The sequence below is a fragment of the Natrix helvetica genome (genome assembly GCF_964273705.1).
Source record: "Natrix helvetica genome assembly, chromosome: 14".
Classification (NCBI taxonomy): Eukaryota; Metazoa; Chordata; class Lepidosauria; order Squamata; family Natricidae; genus Natrix; species Natrix helvetica.
Window position 1 is genome coordinate 12,061,141 of NC_138564.1, and position 17,531 is coordinate 12,078,671.

The 17,531-nt window shown below is 47.8% G+C and overlaps 1 protein-coding gene across 2 annotated transcripts; it reads left to right on the plus strand.

The window, feature by feature from the left end:
• Window positions 1-388: 388 nt before the first annotated feature.
• Window positions 389-16,653, plus strand: LOC309398934 (uncharacterized protein). 2 transcript variants are annotated; one of them, XM_081966254.1, is made up of 18 exons: window positions 389-1,533; window positions 2,920-3,029; window positions 3,385-4,858; window positions 5,325-5,376; window positions 5,945-6,074; window positions 6,436-6,548; window positions 7,242-7,356; window positions 7,991-8,149; window positions 8,870-8,932; window positions 9,630-9,725; window positions 10,009-10,089; window positions 10,756-10,938; window positions 11,191-11,322; window positions 11,638-11,864; window positions 12,742-12,880; window positions 13,853-13,936; window positions 14,289-14,491; window positions 15,787-16,653. In XM_081966254.1, the coding sequence occupies exons 3-18, from the start codon at window positions 3,820-3,822 to the stop codon at window positions 16,034-16,036; spliced, it is 3,066 nt and encodes a 1,021-aa protein (XP_081822380.1). In that variant the 5' UTR covers window positions 389-1,533; window positions 2,920-3,029; window positions 3,385-3,819; the 3' UTR covers window positions 16,037-16,653. The 2 variants fall into 2 exon arrangements, with proteins under 2 accessions (XP_081822380.1, XP_081822381.1); XM_081966255.1 differs by lacking the exons at window positions 389-1,533; window positions 8,870-8,932 and having other exon boundaries at window positions 2,826-3,029.
• The last annotated feature ends 878 nt before the right edge of the window (window positions 16,654-17,531 follow it).

Consider the following 17,531-nt stretch of genomic DNA (forward strand, 5'->3'; position numbering starts at 1 on the left):
ACTCATAACTCAAAAGTTTTTTCCAATTTCCCAAGCTGCCCTTTGGCTTTCGGATTTCCTGCTGGTCTTTCATCAGAGATCTAATCGGGTCAAATTGGAGGTGCTTAGCTTTCCTATACTAGCAACTGGCTGAATAAGGGCGTGAAGCCAATATCAAACATTCATCTTGATTGTGTGCCTTCAAGTCATTTTTCATGATGGAAGGATGGATGGATGGATGGATGGATGGATGGATGGATGGATGGATGGAGATAGATAGGCAGGCAGGCAGGCAGACAGGCAGGCAGGCAGCCAAAGAGACAGACAGATGATAGAAAGATAAAGAGATAATATAAAGAGAGATAGATGATAGAAAATAGACAAATAGCTAAATAGATAGATAGAGACATAGATGATAAATGAGAGAGACAAAGATAAGATGAGAGAGATAAAAAGATAGGTGATAGAGAATAGATAATACATGATGGATTATAAATGATATAAAGAGAGACGAGATAAAGGGAGAGATGATAGATAGATAGATAGATAGATAGATAGATGATAGATAGATAGATAGATAGATAGATAGATAGATGATAGATAGATAGATAGATAGATAGATAGATAGATAGATACAGATGATAAAGAAGATAAAGAGATGATAAATATATAGATGGATGGATAAAGAGACGGATGATAGATGATAAATGAGAGAGACAAAGAGATAAGATGAGAGAGATAAAAAGATAGGTGATAGAGAATAGATAATACATGATGGATTATAAATGATATAAAGAGAGACAAGAGATAAAGGGAGAGAATAGATAGATGATGATAGATAGATAGATAGATAGATAGATAGATAGATAGATATAAGGAGACAGATGATAGATAAAGAAGATAAAGAGATGATAAATATATAGATGGATGGATAAAGAGACGGATGATAGATGATAAAAGAGAGAGAGATAAGATGAGAGGTAAAGAGATAGATGATTAATGAGAGATGAAGATGAGAGAGATAAAGAGATAAGAAAGAGATAGATTATAGAGAAATAGATAAAAAGACATGATAGATTATAAATGATAGAAATAAAGAGATAAAGAGATAGATGATAGAGAAATAATAGAAAGAGAGAGAGAGAGAGACGATAAATAGAGATAAAGAGAGATAAAGAGACAGATGATAGGTTTTGGATGGATGGAAAGATGGATGATAAATGAATTCATGTTTGCTGAGTGCGAAATTCCTCCCTTCACGATTTTTGCTTCCATCAAGAATTCCCCTAGAGAATCTCTGCCCTCTTTTCCAACTTTCCCCATAACTTCCCGGGCTCTTGGGGGGAGGGAGGGGGGCTTCCCGCTGCTTTTTCAGAGCGTCCGCCGTGTGGTGTTCCTAGGCAACAGAGGAGACTCTCCGCCAATGGGAGCGCCGGAGCAGCTCCGCATCCCAAGGTTGCTAGGCAACCCCGGCCCGGGACGTTCCACGGTTGTCAACGAATCTTTCCCCGGGGCAAAAAAAGGCATGCGTGCGGCGGGTCTTGCAAGCAGCGGGTGAGTCCTCTCGATTCTATGTTGGGGTTTGTTTTTTTTAACAAGATTTGGAGGGGACCTTGCAGGTCATCTAGTCCAACCCCCTGCCCAAGCAGGAGACCCTACATTATTTGACCTCTACCTAGGATCGAACTGACAACTCTCCTCCTTGTTGCCAGTGTTTCCCCTTTGCGTCTCAGTCCCTTTCACCCTGTAGGAAAGTTGCCCATCCCAAAGAATCGGATCTCATCGCAGGTGCGCTGTTAATACCCCTGCGCAGCGCTAGGTGGGAGAGAAAAGGTGGGCCCGATTGGCACAATATTGGAAAAGTCAAACAACGGGCAGCTCCAAATCTCCACCAACGAATGCTTTGTCCTACACATTGGCAAAAAATCATCATAATCCGAAAACAAAATACAAGCTGGGCACATTCGACTTCGTAGACAACCCTCACGCAGTCAAAGGAGCTAGGACCGTGATGGCAAAGCTATGGGATGCCTGCCACAGGTGGCACCCAGAGCCCTTCCCTGTGGGCGCGCCAGCTGTTGCCCCAGCCCAGCTCCACTGCACAAGCATGTGCGCCTTCCACCAGCTAGCTGGTCTTCGGGTCTCTGCCACCCATGTGGGGGTGGGATGGGGTCAGGGCTGGGTTCCTGCCAGTTCTAACCTCTTCTATAGAAGAGGTTCCACAAATCTACCGTGCCGTTTAGAACCGGTTCCAGCTCCCTCCTCCCGTCCGTCCACACATCATCAAGATGAAGAGCGAGAGGAGGAATTCTGGGAGTTGAAGTCCACAAGTCTTAAAGCTGTCAAGTTTGAACACCCCTGGTTTTTTTTTCTAAAGGGTTAGGGGTGCAAGGGTCTTATAACTTGACAGCTTTAAGACTTGCGTGCTTCAATGCCAGAGTTCCTGAGCCAACATTTTGGTTGCTAAGCAAGAGCGTTGTTGAGTGAGTTTCACCACATTTTACAAGTTGGCCACGCCCACCTGGTCACATGGCCCACAAGCCATTCCCACAAAGAAGGCCACACCTACAGAAGAGGTTCTAAAAATTTTGGAAACCCACCACTGGATGGGGTGCACATGGAGACGCATGTGGGGGGAACGCATGTGCAGGGGGCTCTCGCATTGCATGCACACACACACACTCAGTCCTCTTGCACCAATCTGGAAACTAAAAGAGGGAGAGGGGAGGGGGGGCGCCCCCTATGCCCTGGAAGGCTTCCTGCACCAACCTGGAAGCCCAAAATGGGTGGGGTTGCGTGCACACTTTGGGTTAGCCATCACTGATCTAGGAGTCCTCACACAAAAGTTCACTGTATCTTCGGCCATCTAGTGATATTCTAGATTTTGGCAGCCCAGCACTGGGGGTATCCCTAACTGAACCCCTTTCCTGCCTCCCTCAGAAGTGATGGGAGAGACGGCTGTCCCTCTGCCAAGGAAATCCAGCCCCTGGTCCAAGGGTCACTGCGATTTCCTGCTGGACCGCATCGATGCTCAACTCAGCTCCTTGCAGGTAAGTTAGCTGCACCTTGCCACCTGCACCCTGGGATCTGGCACCTAGGTTGGCCAAGTTTTGCAGAGATCTCGGCCTGGCAGCTCTCCAAGCCAGAGAAAGTCTGTGACCGTAAATCTTCCCTTGAAAGACTTTGCTGGATGGGAATGAGCAGAATTCACAGTCAATTAATAAAAGGCGTTTTTGTTGGGACAAGGCATTGCCTTCCTGCTCTTGGGAAGCCTGGGTCAGAATAGAACCCCCAGCTGAAAGTTCTACAGCACCTTCTCAGCTTTGTTCCTCTTGATCGTTTCTAGCCTGTCCTCCTTGTCAAATATCCTTCTCCCCACCATAACTTGCTACTCTTACTCCACAGGGACCTGCAGCAAGGATCAAGGGCAACAATTGGGATGGTCCTCCCCAGGCCACTTCCAGGACAGCAGGTCAGGTCTTCATTTCTGTTGGGGTTTCTGGGACTAAGAAAAATTTCGTTCTTGCCCATCGATTTGAAATGGGCCGAGCATCCCTGTTCTTCTCGTCCGCTCCCATGTTCCTTCAACTGCTGCTCCATAAATCTCTGCACTCTTTCTAGAGTCTCAACATATTTTTTTATATTAGGGTGACCAAAGATGGATGGAATATTCTAGACGTGCTCCTACCAAGGCCTTATGAAGTGGTATCAGCACTTCAAGAGATCAGATTTCGCGGGAATGAGTTCTGACGCAGACAGAGACTCTCAATTTGCTTCCTTCTCCTTGCAGATCCAGGCAGGGCGAATGCATGTGGGAGCGGAGATGTTTCATCTCGGGAGATGGACCGTCGAGGGCAGCTGCTGCCCCTCCCTGACCCGAAGGAGGCCCCGAGCAGATCCGAGTCCATTTGCACCGAAGACTTGGCCGCCGAATTCCACAAAGGTCTGGTGGATCTGCTGCTGAGCTCCGACGAAGAGGAGGCACCTTCCGGTCTCGTGTCACGCCCCAGAGACGGGAGGACACCCACGTCCGGTGCCACCATCTTGTCTGAGAGGACTGGTCCTTGTCCAACTTTCAGATCTCTCCACCCTGGTTTGGATTCCCACAGGTGGGAGCCGAGGAGCAAGCAGGTGCCAGCAGAAGCATCGGAGGAGAAACGGAGCCAAGAATGGGCTCCTCTTTCCAGAGAGCGTCCACTCCAGAGTCTTCCTCAACATGGAGTCAAGAACATGGCGTCTCTCGGAGAAAAAGAGTCTGCGCTTAGGCGGAACTCTTCTGCCAAGAGTTCCAGCGGGACGGATGTAGGAAGGGGAGGCCAACTGTGGAAGAGGAGCTATCATGCCAGGGTCCAGAACTCGAGAGAAGAAGGTAGGTTCTCCAGGAAAAGTGGATTCCTGGAATCAGAGAGAGGAGGAGAAGAAGGACGAGCGCGATCTTCTGAACCGAGAGAGACCATCACGAGAAGATCAAAGCACCGGTCGGTCGTTGGAGAACGACCTCGGTCGTCCTGGCAAAGGGCCAGAAGAACCGCGTCCAAAATTAGAGTCCCACCGAGGAGAGCAGAGGAGGACAGCCATCCTGAGAAGACCTCATCGGACCACCTGGAAGGAGAGCCCCTTGGAGGATGCTGTGGAAATCACTTGCTACCTCTTGATGGAGAAGAGCAAAGGATCCTTCCTCACACTCTCTGTCCTCCAAAAGCCAGACTCCTTGGCGGAAAGGAGAGGCTGTCTTCGTCTGAACTGGGAATGGACCATGGAGTCATGTATGGTCCAAGAGATGCTCAGAGGCCTTCAGCGTTGTCCAGAAGACTCAGGGAGACCTGGGCTGCTGCTTTGAGCACTGAAGTCCATGGTGAAGTTCCAGAGAGGGGAGAAAGTGAGTTGGGCAGGACCATTGGCTGGCATTGTTTATCGTACCAATAGAAGAGCATTTCTGTAGCTGAGGGTTGGACAATCCTTGGGGTACGCTGAGTGGTTTGCTTACAGATGTTTTCATTACCCAGCCAGGTAACATCCTCCGTGTGAGACAATGTGGGGTTTGTTCCCTATTTATATATTGTAGCTTGCCTTCCTAGTTTTGGTGTGGATTTTCTCCTTGCTAGTTAATTGATTCAGATTGCTTTCTGCTTTGATTGTTTGTCTGGTATTAGTCCCTGCTTATCTGGCTGTTGGCTTCTGGAGAAGAGGTGTTCTGGTCATTTTTTATTTCTCTCTCTGCTTTGGAGGGTCTTCCCTCCATTCTTTTTTTTTTTCCTAGAAGGCGGTTCTTGGGTTGGGAACTGGTGGGAACTTTTCTCCATTTCTGGAAATCTGGACTAAATCAGGTCTCTTTTCCCCAACAGCTGATGTCCACAATGTGAAGAAGCTTCTGTTGGCACCAAGGGATCCATGGAGGTGAGTGTCCCTGGGCAAAGGGAAAAGCAGAGACTATGGAAGCAGCTGAGGTCTAAGAGGAAGACTTGGAGACCCACTAGCCCAGGGGTTGGCAACCTTAAACACTCAAAGAGCCACAAAGGTCCTAACTGGAAGCCCCCCGTTCAATTCTGGGGCTGTCCAGAAGTCCAGTTCCCCCACCATAGAGTCTCCTCCTAGCAGGGCGTCCTTTTTCCTCTACCTGTCCTAACCGAAAGCCCTATCCATTGTGGAGCTGACTGGTGACAGGGAGCCGCAGCAGAGGGATGAAAGAGCCACATGTGGCTCTGGAGCCGAGGGTTGCCGACCCCTGCACTAGCCCTACGAAAACCCCTGCCTGTGTGTGTGTTTCCTCTGAGGCTGGAGAGCCACACACCATGCATTCAAACCTTAGTGGGATTCCTCCTTAGTTCTAGGTGGCTTCTCTCCTTGATTAGTTTCCATTCGTTGCTTCTCCTACTGCCCTTCAGGTGCTTTGGAGAATAGCTTTGTTCGTCTTAACTGAGACAATGTCGTCATGTCTTATCAATGAGATGCCTTTTTTTTTTAGGTCCTCGAGTTTCGGTGTCTCCGATGCAGATGAAGAGGGGTTTGCACAGCTGACCGGCCACAGCAGGAGGATCTCTGGCAACTTCAGGAGGTGGAAGGAAGCCACAGCAGGAAACTACAAGTTAAACCAGGTCCATCCAGGACACGCTGGCAGTGGGAGGAAGGGGTACCTTGAGAATCTTCTTCTCCTCCTCCTCCTCTCCCTCCTCTTCCTCCTCCTCTTCTTCCTCCTCCTCTTCTTCTTCTCTTCCTACTCCTTCTCTTCCTCTTCTTCTCCTCCTCTTCCTCCTCCTCTCCCTCCTCTTCCTCCTCCTCTTCTTCCTCCTCCTCTTCTTCCTCCTCCTCCTTTTTCTCCTTCTTCTGCTCCTCCTCCTCCTCTTCCTTCTTCTCCTTCTTCTGCTCCTTCTCTTCCTCCTTCTTTCTCCTCCTCCTCCTCCTGCTCCGAAAACCCACTCCAACTTCTCCTCCTCCTCCTCTTCTTTCTCCTCCCAGCATGTGGCTCTGGAGCTGGAAAATTTCCAGGAAGCCCTACAGGAGCGCCAGGAGCTGGCAAGGAGACTGGAGTTGCGAATGGAGGAACATCAGGATAAAGTGGAGAAGGCCAGGTATCATTCAGCCGATATTTATTATGAGTATAGAAAACGAAGAGGGTGACTTTGAGGCCAATATTTGGGATCTGTTGCTAACACAACAAGGCGGTAAACATGGCTTATGCCCGAAACTTTTTCTTCTTCCGAGGTCGGTAAAACGAGGACCCAGATTGATGGGGGAAACAGGCTGACCCTATAAACCACTTAGAGAGAGCTGTAAAACCCTGCGAAGTGGTATATAAGTCTAAGGGCTATTGCTGTAAGGAGGCTAAAAGTTAGGAAGAACAGTTGCAGGAATTGGCTATGGCTAGTCTAGTGAAAAGGACTAAGGGAGAGAGGATAGCGGTCTTCCAATATTTGAGGGGTTCCCCCAAAGAAGAGGGGGGACAACCTATTCTCCAAAGCAGCTGAAGGCAGGACAAGAAAGCAAAGGATGGAAACTAATCAAAGAGAGAAGCAACTCTCTAGAACTAAGGAGGAATTTCCTAACAGTCAGGACAATTAACCAGCGGTACCTTCAGAAGTGTTGAGTGCTCAATCACAGGAGGCTTTTTTAAAAAACATTTTTTTAAATTTAACATTTTAAAAACATTTTTCCAAAATGATATAGGCTCTCCTGCTTGTGCTGGGGTTGGACTAGAAGACCTCCGAGGTCCCTTCCAGCCCTGTTATTCTATTGTTCTGTTACATCCTTCTTTCCTGCTGCAGGGCTGATCTGGTACTGCTGGAATATAAGCGGGAGATCTGCCTGACGGAAGTCATGGAGCTGGAGAAAGAGCTGAGCGAACTCAGGTGCAGGCAGTATGGGGCCCTGCAGGTGGAGGTGAGGAAGGATGCACACCTGGGGTGGGGAGGTTTCTATTTTCCTTTCAGCCAGGGACATCCCCTGGCCACTATCTGTCAGGGTTCCAAATAGCATCCAAAAGTAAATCAGAGTCCAAGGCAAAGAGTCCAATTTATTAAGAGAGCCATAATTGGCACATCTGGGAAAACCCGAATCTGAAAGCTTCCCGGTTTCCCCCACCCCGTTGAAAGTTCAAGATCTTGCCCCCCACACACCCACAAGTCCATCCCATGGTCCAATCGTCCACTGCCGTGCTGGCAGTTCCACCCATCCAGTTCCAGTCAGCTGCAGAGGTGCAGAGACAAAGGATGACCTTGGCTTTCTAGAAAGAACGTTGTTATGGCTACATAGCATCTAACTCCGTACAATCCCGTTTTCCCACAATAGAAAATGCATAGTAGAATAATAGAAAGGGTGGCAGGCCAAAGACCCGAAAGAAAAGATGGCTGCAACCGTCCACCGCTGATGGTGATACTCACGCTGCCGCCAAGGTTTCAATCGTCCGAACGGCCCTCACTCGCCACACTAATGTTGCCGCTGGCAAGAGGGCCTGAAAGGGTTTGCCAGGTGGATCTCAGGTCTAGAAGCGGAACTGAGGATCTTGGTTTTGCAGGCTCTGCTGTCCAAAAAGGATCTGGAAATAGCAAGGATGCACGAAATCGTCTTAGGCTTGGAGGCGGAAAAGGAAGCCCTGGATGGCATTGTCATGCTCCTGAAAGAGGAAAACCAACAACAGCTGAAGAAGCTTCAACAGGAGGCACTCCAGGAAAAGGTTCCACTTACCCTTCCTAGGCAATTTATACATTTATTCTTCCTTAGCAACAGTGGGGTTCTCAAGCAGGGGGTTGGACTACAAGACCTCCTGGGGTCCCTTCTGTTCTGACTGAGGCTTCCCGAGAGCATGAAGCCAACTCCTGGTCCTGACAAAAACCCCTTTTATTAATTGGATGTGAATTCTGCTCATTCACATCCAGCAAAGTCTTTCGAGGGAGGATTTACAGTCACAGACCTCATCTGGTTTGGAGAGCTGCCAGGCCGAGATCTGCAGAACTTGGCAAGGAGTCTCGGAGAATCACGAACCAATGAAGCGAACTAATGGTCTCCTGCAAACTCCACTCCCCTTTCGCTCCTCTTTTATTCCCTCTGGGAGGGGTCATTCATTGTCCACCTGTGGCCTTACTCCCAAGTCGACCCCTGTTCTTTAGCTCTTCCCTTCGTCTGGCAGCTCTGCGCATGCGCACACTGGGAACAGGCTCCAGCTGTTCTTCTGCCTCACTGATGTCTGACTCTGAAGGCAGCTGATAACTGTCAGACGGCCCTGGCCCCCTCTCTGCCTCCGACACAGAGCCCTCGTCCGAGCCTTCCCCAGACTGCAGGACTGGCCGGGGCTCCTCCCCAACCCTCCTCACTGTCTGACTCTGCTGCCAGAGTTATTCTATGTTCAGCTGCAAACGGGTTAAGTAATATTTTTCCCCCTCTCTCTTCTTGGAAGGAGAAAGAGCTCTGCAAACTAAGAGAAGAGATGGAGCTGCAGGAAAAGCAGGCTGTAAGAGAGGTATCCTCGTAGCATCCTGAATCCCTGGGAATTGAGAGCGATTGTGGAAAGGCTGGGAAAGGGATGGAAGCCAGAGAGGAGATCGGCGCTCAAGAGGCAGGGGGCGGGGGCGGTGTTGGCAGCTTAATCTCATAAAAATTGGTTGAGCCTGTTTTCATTTTTTTAATTAAAGTCCTAGTAAGAACACTCCTAGAATACTGCGTCCAATTTTGGTCCCCACACTATACAAAAGAGGTTGAGACTCTAGAAAGAGTGCAGAGAAGAGCAACCAGGACGATGAGGGGACTGGAGGCTAAAACATACAATGAACGGTTGCAGGAACTGGGCATGGCTAGTCTAGTGAAGAGAAGGACCAGGGGAGACAGGAGAGCAGTCTTCCAATATTTGAGGGGCTGCCACAGAGAGGAAGGGGGTCAAGCTATTCTCCAAAGCCCCTGAAGACCAGACAAGGAAGAATAGATGGAAACTAAACAAGGAGAGATTCAACCTGGAAAATAAGGAGGAATTTTCTGACAGTGAGAGCAATCAACCATGGAACAGAAGTTGTGGGAGCTTCTCCCCTGGAAGCTTTCAAGAAGAGACTGGACTGCCATCTGTCAGAAATAATGTAGGGTTTCCTGTTTCTCTGGGGTTGGACTAGATGACCTACAAGACCCCTTCCAACTCTTGTTAATCTGTTAATTGTTCTGTTTCTCAGTGTGCTGAGAGCTCAGAAGTGGCTAAGGCCAGGGCTCTTCGGGAACAAGCGGTCACCTTCCAGAAGGAAATTGAAAACCTACAAAAGATCCTAAAGGTAATTCTAGGTAATCCTCAACTTACGACCGCAATGGCGCCCAATGTTTCTGTTGCTAAGCGTGACAGCTGTTGAGAAAGTTTTGCCCCATGTTACGACCTTCCTTGCCCCGGTTGTTAGGTGAATCCCTGCATGGGGAAAACACGGTAAGGGTGAAGCTGGACCACTTCTGCCAAGCAGGTTAGGTAGGATAATGCAGCCATACGGTTTTCGTAACCTGGGTTGAATGTGTTGTATGAATCCAGCCAGGATGGCATATTTTCCCTCCTCCTTTCCATCCCAGGAGCGAGAGGCAGGAGCCATCCAGCAGCAGGAAGCCATGGAGAAGCAGGCAACGGCCCTGAAGGTGGAAGCCGAGCAGATGGTAGGTTGGGTGGCCCTCTTTCCTGCTTTCTTCCTACTCGTTAGCACCGTGGGCACAGAATCGTACCATGGGAGGGAGCTTAGAGATCATTTAGTTCAACCTCTGCCTCTGTTGGTGTCCACTGTCTTTGAATCAGAATAGAGCTGGAAGGGGCCTCGGAGGTCTTCTAGTCCAGCCCCCTGCTCAAGAAGGAGGCCCTCAAGTCAATATATTATGTGCATACATAGGTGTATATAATTGTACATGTGTACCAGTATATGTATAAAATGTATTTATGTACAAAAGTAAATATGTGTGTATGTGTACATAGAATGTGTGTGTATGTTTATAGTGTGATACATCATATGCAATTATCATCATCATCATCATCATCATCATCATCATCATCATCATTATTATTATTATTATTATTATTATTATTATTATTATTATTATTATTCCTCTGCTCAAGTTGTCAATCACACCCGGAAGTCTTGATGTTTTTTTGTGCTGGCTGGGGAATTCTGGGAGTTGAAGTGTCTTTTTGCAGTATCTTCCCTCTGCCACACCCACCAAGCCATGCCATGCCCACCAAGCCACGCCCACAGAACCAGTAGTAAAAAAAATTGAATTTCACCACTGGCCCCAACTTTATGCTATTCATATTCACTTGTGTGTCCGTCTCAGGTGCAGAAGACGCTGCACCAGGAGCAAAAGAAATGGGAAGCCAATGCCCAGGCAGCCCTCCGGATGCAGCGGGAAGTCCTGGGGGAACAGGACCGGAGGCGGTGGGCAGATCTCCAGAGAACCCTGGAGGAGGAAAGGAAAATCAACAATGCTTTGCGGAATGAAGAGGCTGACCTTTGTCAGGTGAGCATCTCTGGGCTGAGCCAGGCCACCGGGTTGATGGCATTGAGTACCAACCATCTTTCGATCAGGAGGGTTGCATCTTGGGAAGTAGAGGGTCACAATACTCTAACCCTAATGAGCCACCGTACTGGTATGGGTGCCACTGCTCCTGACTACTACCGGTATGGTCGTACCAAGCCGTACCGGCTGGAACCCACCACTTGATGTCAAGGCAGGAGTGAGAACAGCCCATCGGGGCATTTTGTGTTTCAGAAGATGGAAAGCTTGGAGAAGCAGATCCGTTTGTTGGAAGAGGAGAAACGGGCCAGCCTGGAAGAACTCCAGATTGGGCTACAGAAGGAAAAGGATGAAGCTATCCAGAGGTTGCGAGAAGAGCTGGAGCAGGTGAGGCAATCAGCCACCCACAGGAAGAAGTTCTAAAGCGATCAAACAATTGAAAACCATTTTAAAAACCCAGAAAATAAATACGTACAGCAGCTGAGATAATTAATCAACGAACAGGAAAGCCAAATGCCAGGGCTCTCAACACATTAGGTCCAAGTATATAAAAAAATGAGTCCTTTTTTAAAGGGGACAACCAGCGTCACCTCCGTCGCAGCAGTGAGAAGCTGCCAAGCCTCTCTGATCCCTGAAACAGGTTCTTGGTGTGTGTGTGTGTGTGTGTGTGTGTGTGTGCATGGGTGTTTCTTCTTCTCCCAGGAAAGGATGCAAGAAAGAGAAGAAATGAGAACGAAGCTTCGGCAGATGGAAGAAGGGGAAGAACGCCTGCAAGCGGAATGCAGCCGGATGTCTCACCGGGAGCAGGAAGCTCAGGCCCAGGCTGACCACATGGATCATTTTTGGGCCACTCAGGTCGCCTTAGTGTGTCAACAGCTGCAGGAGCTCCTTCCTGAGAAGGCAACCCTGCTGCCTCCCCTGTTGTGCAGGTAAAAGTCCCTTTTTGGGAGAGGGGGCGGTTTAAAAATCTAAGAAATAAAATAAAAAATAAATAAAATAACCGAGTTTTCCTTTTGTGGGGTGTTTTAAGAGCGCAGCCAATTTTCTAGGGATTTACTTCTTAATAGGAGATTCCAGAAATATATATATATATATATATATATATATATATATATATATATATTTGGCACAATGGCCAAATTGATGAACGATGTATAAAGGCAGATATCTCTTCAATGGTAGTTTTTACACTCTGATAATGTTAGGAGAGGCTAACGAAAGCTAAGTCGGTAATATATTTTAAGTTCTAGAGATTGCAATGTCTGTCCATTCATATATATATTCAGTCGGCAGAGTTAGTCTGAAATACTGCCTTTTAACCACTGGGAGGGAGGGAGGGAGGGAGGAAGGAAGAAGAAAATAGGATGAATGGGAGGCAGAGAGGGAGGGAGGGAGCCCAAAACGTCCCTCTAAGCAAGATTAAGTCAATAAAAGAGTTTTGCCCTATTCTATGACTTTTCTTCCCACAATTAAGTGATTCCCTGCTCTTGCTAGTAACATGGTTGTTAAATGAACCTGGCTTCCTCATTGACTTTGCTTGTCAGGAGGTCGCAAAGGTGGATCACGTGACCCCAGGACACTGCGACCATCATAAGTATGAGTCAGTGGCCAAGCGCGGCGTTGCAAAGGTCGACATTGTGAAAAGGGATGCCACGTCCCTTTTTTTCAGCGCCGTTGTAACTTGGAAGGGTCACTAAACAAACCGTTGTAGGTCAGGGACCGCCTGTAGACACCCTGAAATGCTGTCACAATGCCACAGTTACAAAAAGGTGAATTCCACAAGCGGGGTGTTTCCTTCTTTCCCAGGGGTGCCCTCCCCCTCTCCTCCAGCGCTGCCCTCCAGGCTCTGCGAGGGGTGAAGGAAGAAATTCAGAGTTACGTCCAGGATCTCAACCACGAGCTTGAGAGACGACGGCAGCGTATTTTCCAGATCCAGAGAGAGAAGGTGAGAGGGAGGCACCTGCTGGGCTGGACATTCAGGCCCCAAGAACCATCAAAGTTAGTGGAGTGACTTCTTAGCGGGTTCCTTTATTGGAGCCGCGGTGGCGCAGTGGTCAGAGTGCAGTACTGCAGGCTACTTCAGCTGACTGCTAGCTGCAGTTCAGCAGTTCAAATCTGACCAGCTCAAGGTTGACTCAGCCTTCTGTCCTTCCGAGGTGGGTCAAATGAGGACCCAGATTGTTGGGGGAAAGAGGCTGACTCTGTAAACTGCTTAGAGAGAGATGGAAAGCACTGTGAAGCGGTATATAAGTCTAAGGGCTATTATTATTGCTTTGCTCTTCCTTTTCCCCTTCCTTCCTTCCATCCATCCTTCCATCTTCTATCTTCTATCTACCTATCATCCATTCATCTCTCCATCTCATGGTTAATTCTGCCTTCCATCCTTCCGAGGTGGGTCAAATGAGGACCCGGATTGTCGGAGGGCAAGAGGCTGACTCTGTAAACCGCCTAGAGAGGGCTGTAAAGCACTGTAAAGTGGTATATAAGTCCAAGGGCTATTGCTATTGCTTCCTTCCTTCCCTCCCTCCCTTCCTTTCTCTCTCTCTCCCTTTTCTCTTCCTTTCCTTCCCTTCCCTTCCTTCCTGCCATGGTGCTGCGGTAGTTAGAATGCAGAATTGCAGGCTCTAATTCTGCTCACATTGCCAGCAGTTCGATCTTGACCGGCTCAAGGTTGACTCAGCCTTCTGTCCTTCCGAGGTGGGTGAAATGAGGACCCAGATTGTTGGGGTTTGCAAGAGGCTGGCTCTGTAAAAACCGCTTAGAGAGGGCGGCAAAAGCACCATGAAGCGGTATATAAGTCTAAGTGCTATTCCTTCCTTCCTTCCCTTCCTATTGCTTGCTAAATGATATTGTACATCCCTGACTTACAACAGTTCTTTCCAAGTTGTGCAATCACTCAACTTTTTCTGTTCTCCAGGAGGTGGAGTTGAGGCAGCAGAAAGAGCAGCTTCACCTGGAGAGCCGGTCCGTTCTGGAAGCTCTCAAAGAACACCTGGCTCAGGTGAGTCACTCCTTAAGCCCAGGCAGTGGGATACCTTTGCTTCTGGGACTCGCTTCCGTACATCGGTGGTTTCGGTGGCAAGGATAGTTATACCTTGTTGCGCACAGGTTCACAGTAAACCCCTTTAAGGTAACGCCAAATGACTTCAGAGAGTCAGCCCTGCTGTTTTCCTCTCAAAAATATGGAAATTCTCTTTGGGAAAACAATGCAGCCAGAGATTCTCCATCATCCTGGTCATGGTTGTCCCAAAAAGTGCTTTTTTTTTTCAAGAGGCCACTGGACTTTCTGGTTTTTTTCTTTGAATGCGCCAAAAAGGTAAATGAGTCCTTGCAAATTTTATTCTTCTCCATAGGAACACCTGAGCGATATCCTCGCCCTGCAGCGCAGCTGGTTGAAGGAAGGACAGGAGAAAGGCAGGTCCAGGTTGAGGCCGTCATCAGAAGGGGAAGTTGGTGGGTTGCGTGCTGCCCAGGAGAATGTGGCTTGTGGGGAAGACAAGGCAGATCCCACGCCCATCAACCAACCGAAGGAGGAACTGGATCTTGAGACAGAGGGGTAAGTGTCGCAAGAGAGGACTGGACTTAGTGGCCCCCAACTTGATGTCCTCCACCTGGGTTGGATTCCAACTGCTAAAAAAAATCCCGCGATCCGTGTCAGAGTTTGTTGCGGCAATCATATCCAGAAAGCACACACAGCTAACTGATTCAGCAGGACTCAGTAACTTCTCTTTATCTATAATATAACACATGAAATAAGTATACAATACTCAAACAGGTTTTTCCAACATGGTAGCAAATACAAGCAAACACAGGTAGAGAATAGTTTCAGTTTCACTTCCGAGCACCAGACTAGGTTTTTTGTTGTTGTTGTTCAGCACAGACTCAGAGCCAAAGTTAAGCCACAGCCAGGCTCCTGGCTGTCTGAATCAGCAAACAGTCCCCATTGGCTGACCTTGTTGCCATGCCTCTTCCAGTCTGAACTTTAATGCACTGACAATCCAGATGTTGAGAGCTGGAAGGGAGGGCACCAGATCAGACTTGGGTTGGCATTGATGAGAATCGTAGCCCAGCATTTGCCACTGGCACATAAATGAATGAACTTTTGACTGGGTCTCGTAAATGCGCCTAGGTGCATCTATGTCCTTCCAGAAAAATGAATAAAACCAGGATAATTGAAACCACAGAAGAAGAAAAAACAGGCATAATATACCTCAGGTTCATTCCAAGGAACTGAAGACCTTTGTCAGATCTCCTCCGAAGGAAAATTTCCCCTTATTCGAATTTCTAGATTTTTTTATTTGTACAGCTTTCCCACCAAACGTTATCAGAGTTTTATGCTGGTCCTTATAATATACTACGGTGGGCTTCATCAAGTTAGAATATTTCAGACAGGTGAGCGACCCGGAAAAATACTGCACGCTTCACTTAATCCTCCAGGGAAAAATTGAAGGCAAATGAGGTCCAGGCAGAAAAAGAAATATCATGGCTTCAAAATCGAAGGGACCGGTTTGGACAAAACTCAGCAGCCCTTTTTCGTGCGGCTAGGATTGCCAACACGATCGCCAAAGACTGCTTAAGTTTCTGTTTCAATTCTCTGCACAGACTCAGATCTGTTTAAGCTCCCATTGGTTGCCTTATTTCCACGCCTATTCATTGGCTGACCTTGTTCCCATGTCTCTCCCACTCATGAATATTTTAGCACAAACATCTGGATGGTCCTTGCCCCCATTTTTAGCTTTTGGGGAAGATAGGAGAAGCTGTCCTATAATTTGATAATTATCTTGCTCGGCTTCCTGCTGCTGAAGTCTTCTGACCGCTCCCCTTCTGCGCCCTCACCCCTTTTTCTCTAAGGATGGAGCCAGTGCCACCCATCGGGCACTGTCTGCTCCCCCTCCCTGGGCGCCAACCAGAACCACCTGCCCAACTTAGGTGTGATACATCACTTGCAGAAACGGATCCGGAAGCTGCGGGCAGAGTACGGCGGTTATTTGGGGGGAATCATCCTGGGCACCCCAGGAAGTTTCCACAAAGGCTGGGGAAACCCTGGATCCACCCAAAGAAGAAAGCTTCATTCGTTCCATCAACGATTGGCCAACGCTGACAGAGGCCAACTCTTCGCTTTGGAAAACAACAACAACAAAACAAAATCAGAGACTCAGACTATTGTGGAATTGTGGGGGGGGCACATCTCTGTGTGCAGGAAAAGCAAACGATTATCTATCTATCATCTATCTATCTCTATCTCTTTCTCTCTCTTTATATCTATATCTATCTATCTATCTATCTATCATCTATCATCTATCTATCATCTATCTATCTATCATCTATCTATCTCTATCTCTTTATCTCTCTATCTATCATCTATCTATCTATCTATCTATCTATCTATCTATCTATCTATCTATCTATCTATCTATCTATCTATCATCTATCTATCATCTTAGCTATAAAAGAAGAGACAGACATCACGATCTCCGGAACTTAAAATATATTATCTATCATGTAAAAAATGCAAGTAGAAAAATAGGAACCACCTTTGGTGGGAGGGAACAGTGTTCCGTGCGCCTTCGGCATTGAGTCATGCCGGCCACCTGACCACAGAGACGTCTTCGGATAGTGCTGGCTCTTCGGCTTTGAAATGGAGATGAGCACCGCCCCCTAGAGTTGGGAACGACTAGCACATATGTATGAATGATATGCATGTGTACCAGTATATGTAAAAAATGTACTTATGTAGAAAAATAAATATGCATATGTGTATATAGATGTGTGTGTGTGTGTGTGTGTGTTTATAGTGTGATATGTAATATGCAAGTATTATTGTTATTATTATTCCTCTGCTCGAGTTGTCAGTCACACCCGGAAGTGTTGATGTTTTTTCCCTGGTATGAAGGACTACCCTTCTCATCTTGCACAACCTCGTGGCAGGATGGGAACTGGAGTACTTCCACACTCAGATGAGCGATCTATTCTTTGGGTTTCTCTGCCCTCTCCAGGTTGCCATCCCAATGCAATAGGCACCCGGTGAAAGGGCAGCAGGGAAACCCATGTGGCCATCTAGCCCACCCCGACGGAACTGATCTGTGTTCTCCTCCTGAGGCCGGATCTGCTTCTGAGGAGTTCTTTGGGGAGGAGCAGCAGTTGGGGGCTGGGGTCCCCCCCCCTGTTTTCCTAGCAACCGACTTGCAAGCGTCAAGCGTCCAATTGTGCGTCAGCTTCCTCCTAGGGTTGTGTGACATCTTGAAGCAAACCTTAAACCAACCCCTGAAGTTCTCTCTCTCTGTGTGTCTGTCTGTCTGTCTCCGTGTCTGTGTGTGTCTCTCCTTCTGTCTCTCTGCCTCTGTCTCTGTGTCTGTGTCTGTGTATTTGTGTGTGTTTCTCTCTCTCCTTCTGTCTCTCTCTGTGTCTGTCTGTCTGTCTCTCTGTCTCTCTCTGTCTCTGTCTCCTGTCTCTCTCTTTCTCTCTCTCTGTATTTGTGTGTGTTTCTCTCTCTCCTTCTGTCTCTCTCTCTTTCTGTCTCTGTCTGTCTCTCTCTCTGTGTGTGTGTGTCTCCTGTCTCTCTCTTTCTCTCTCTCTGTCTCTCTCTCATTCTATCT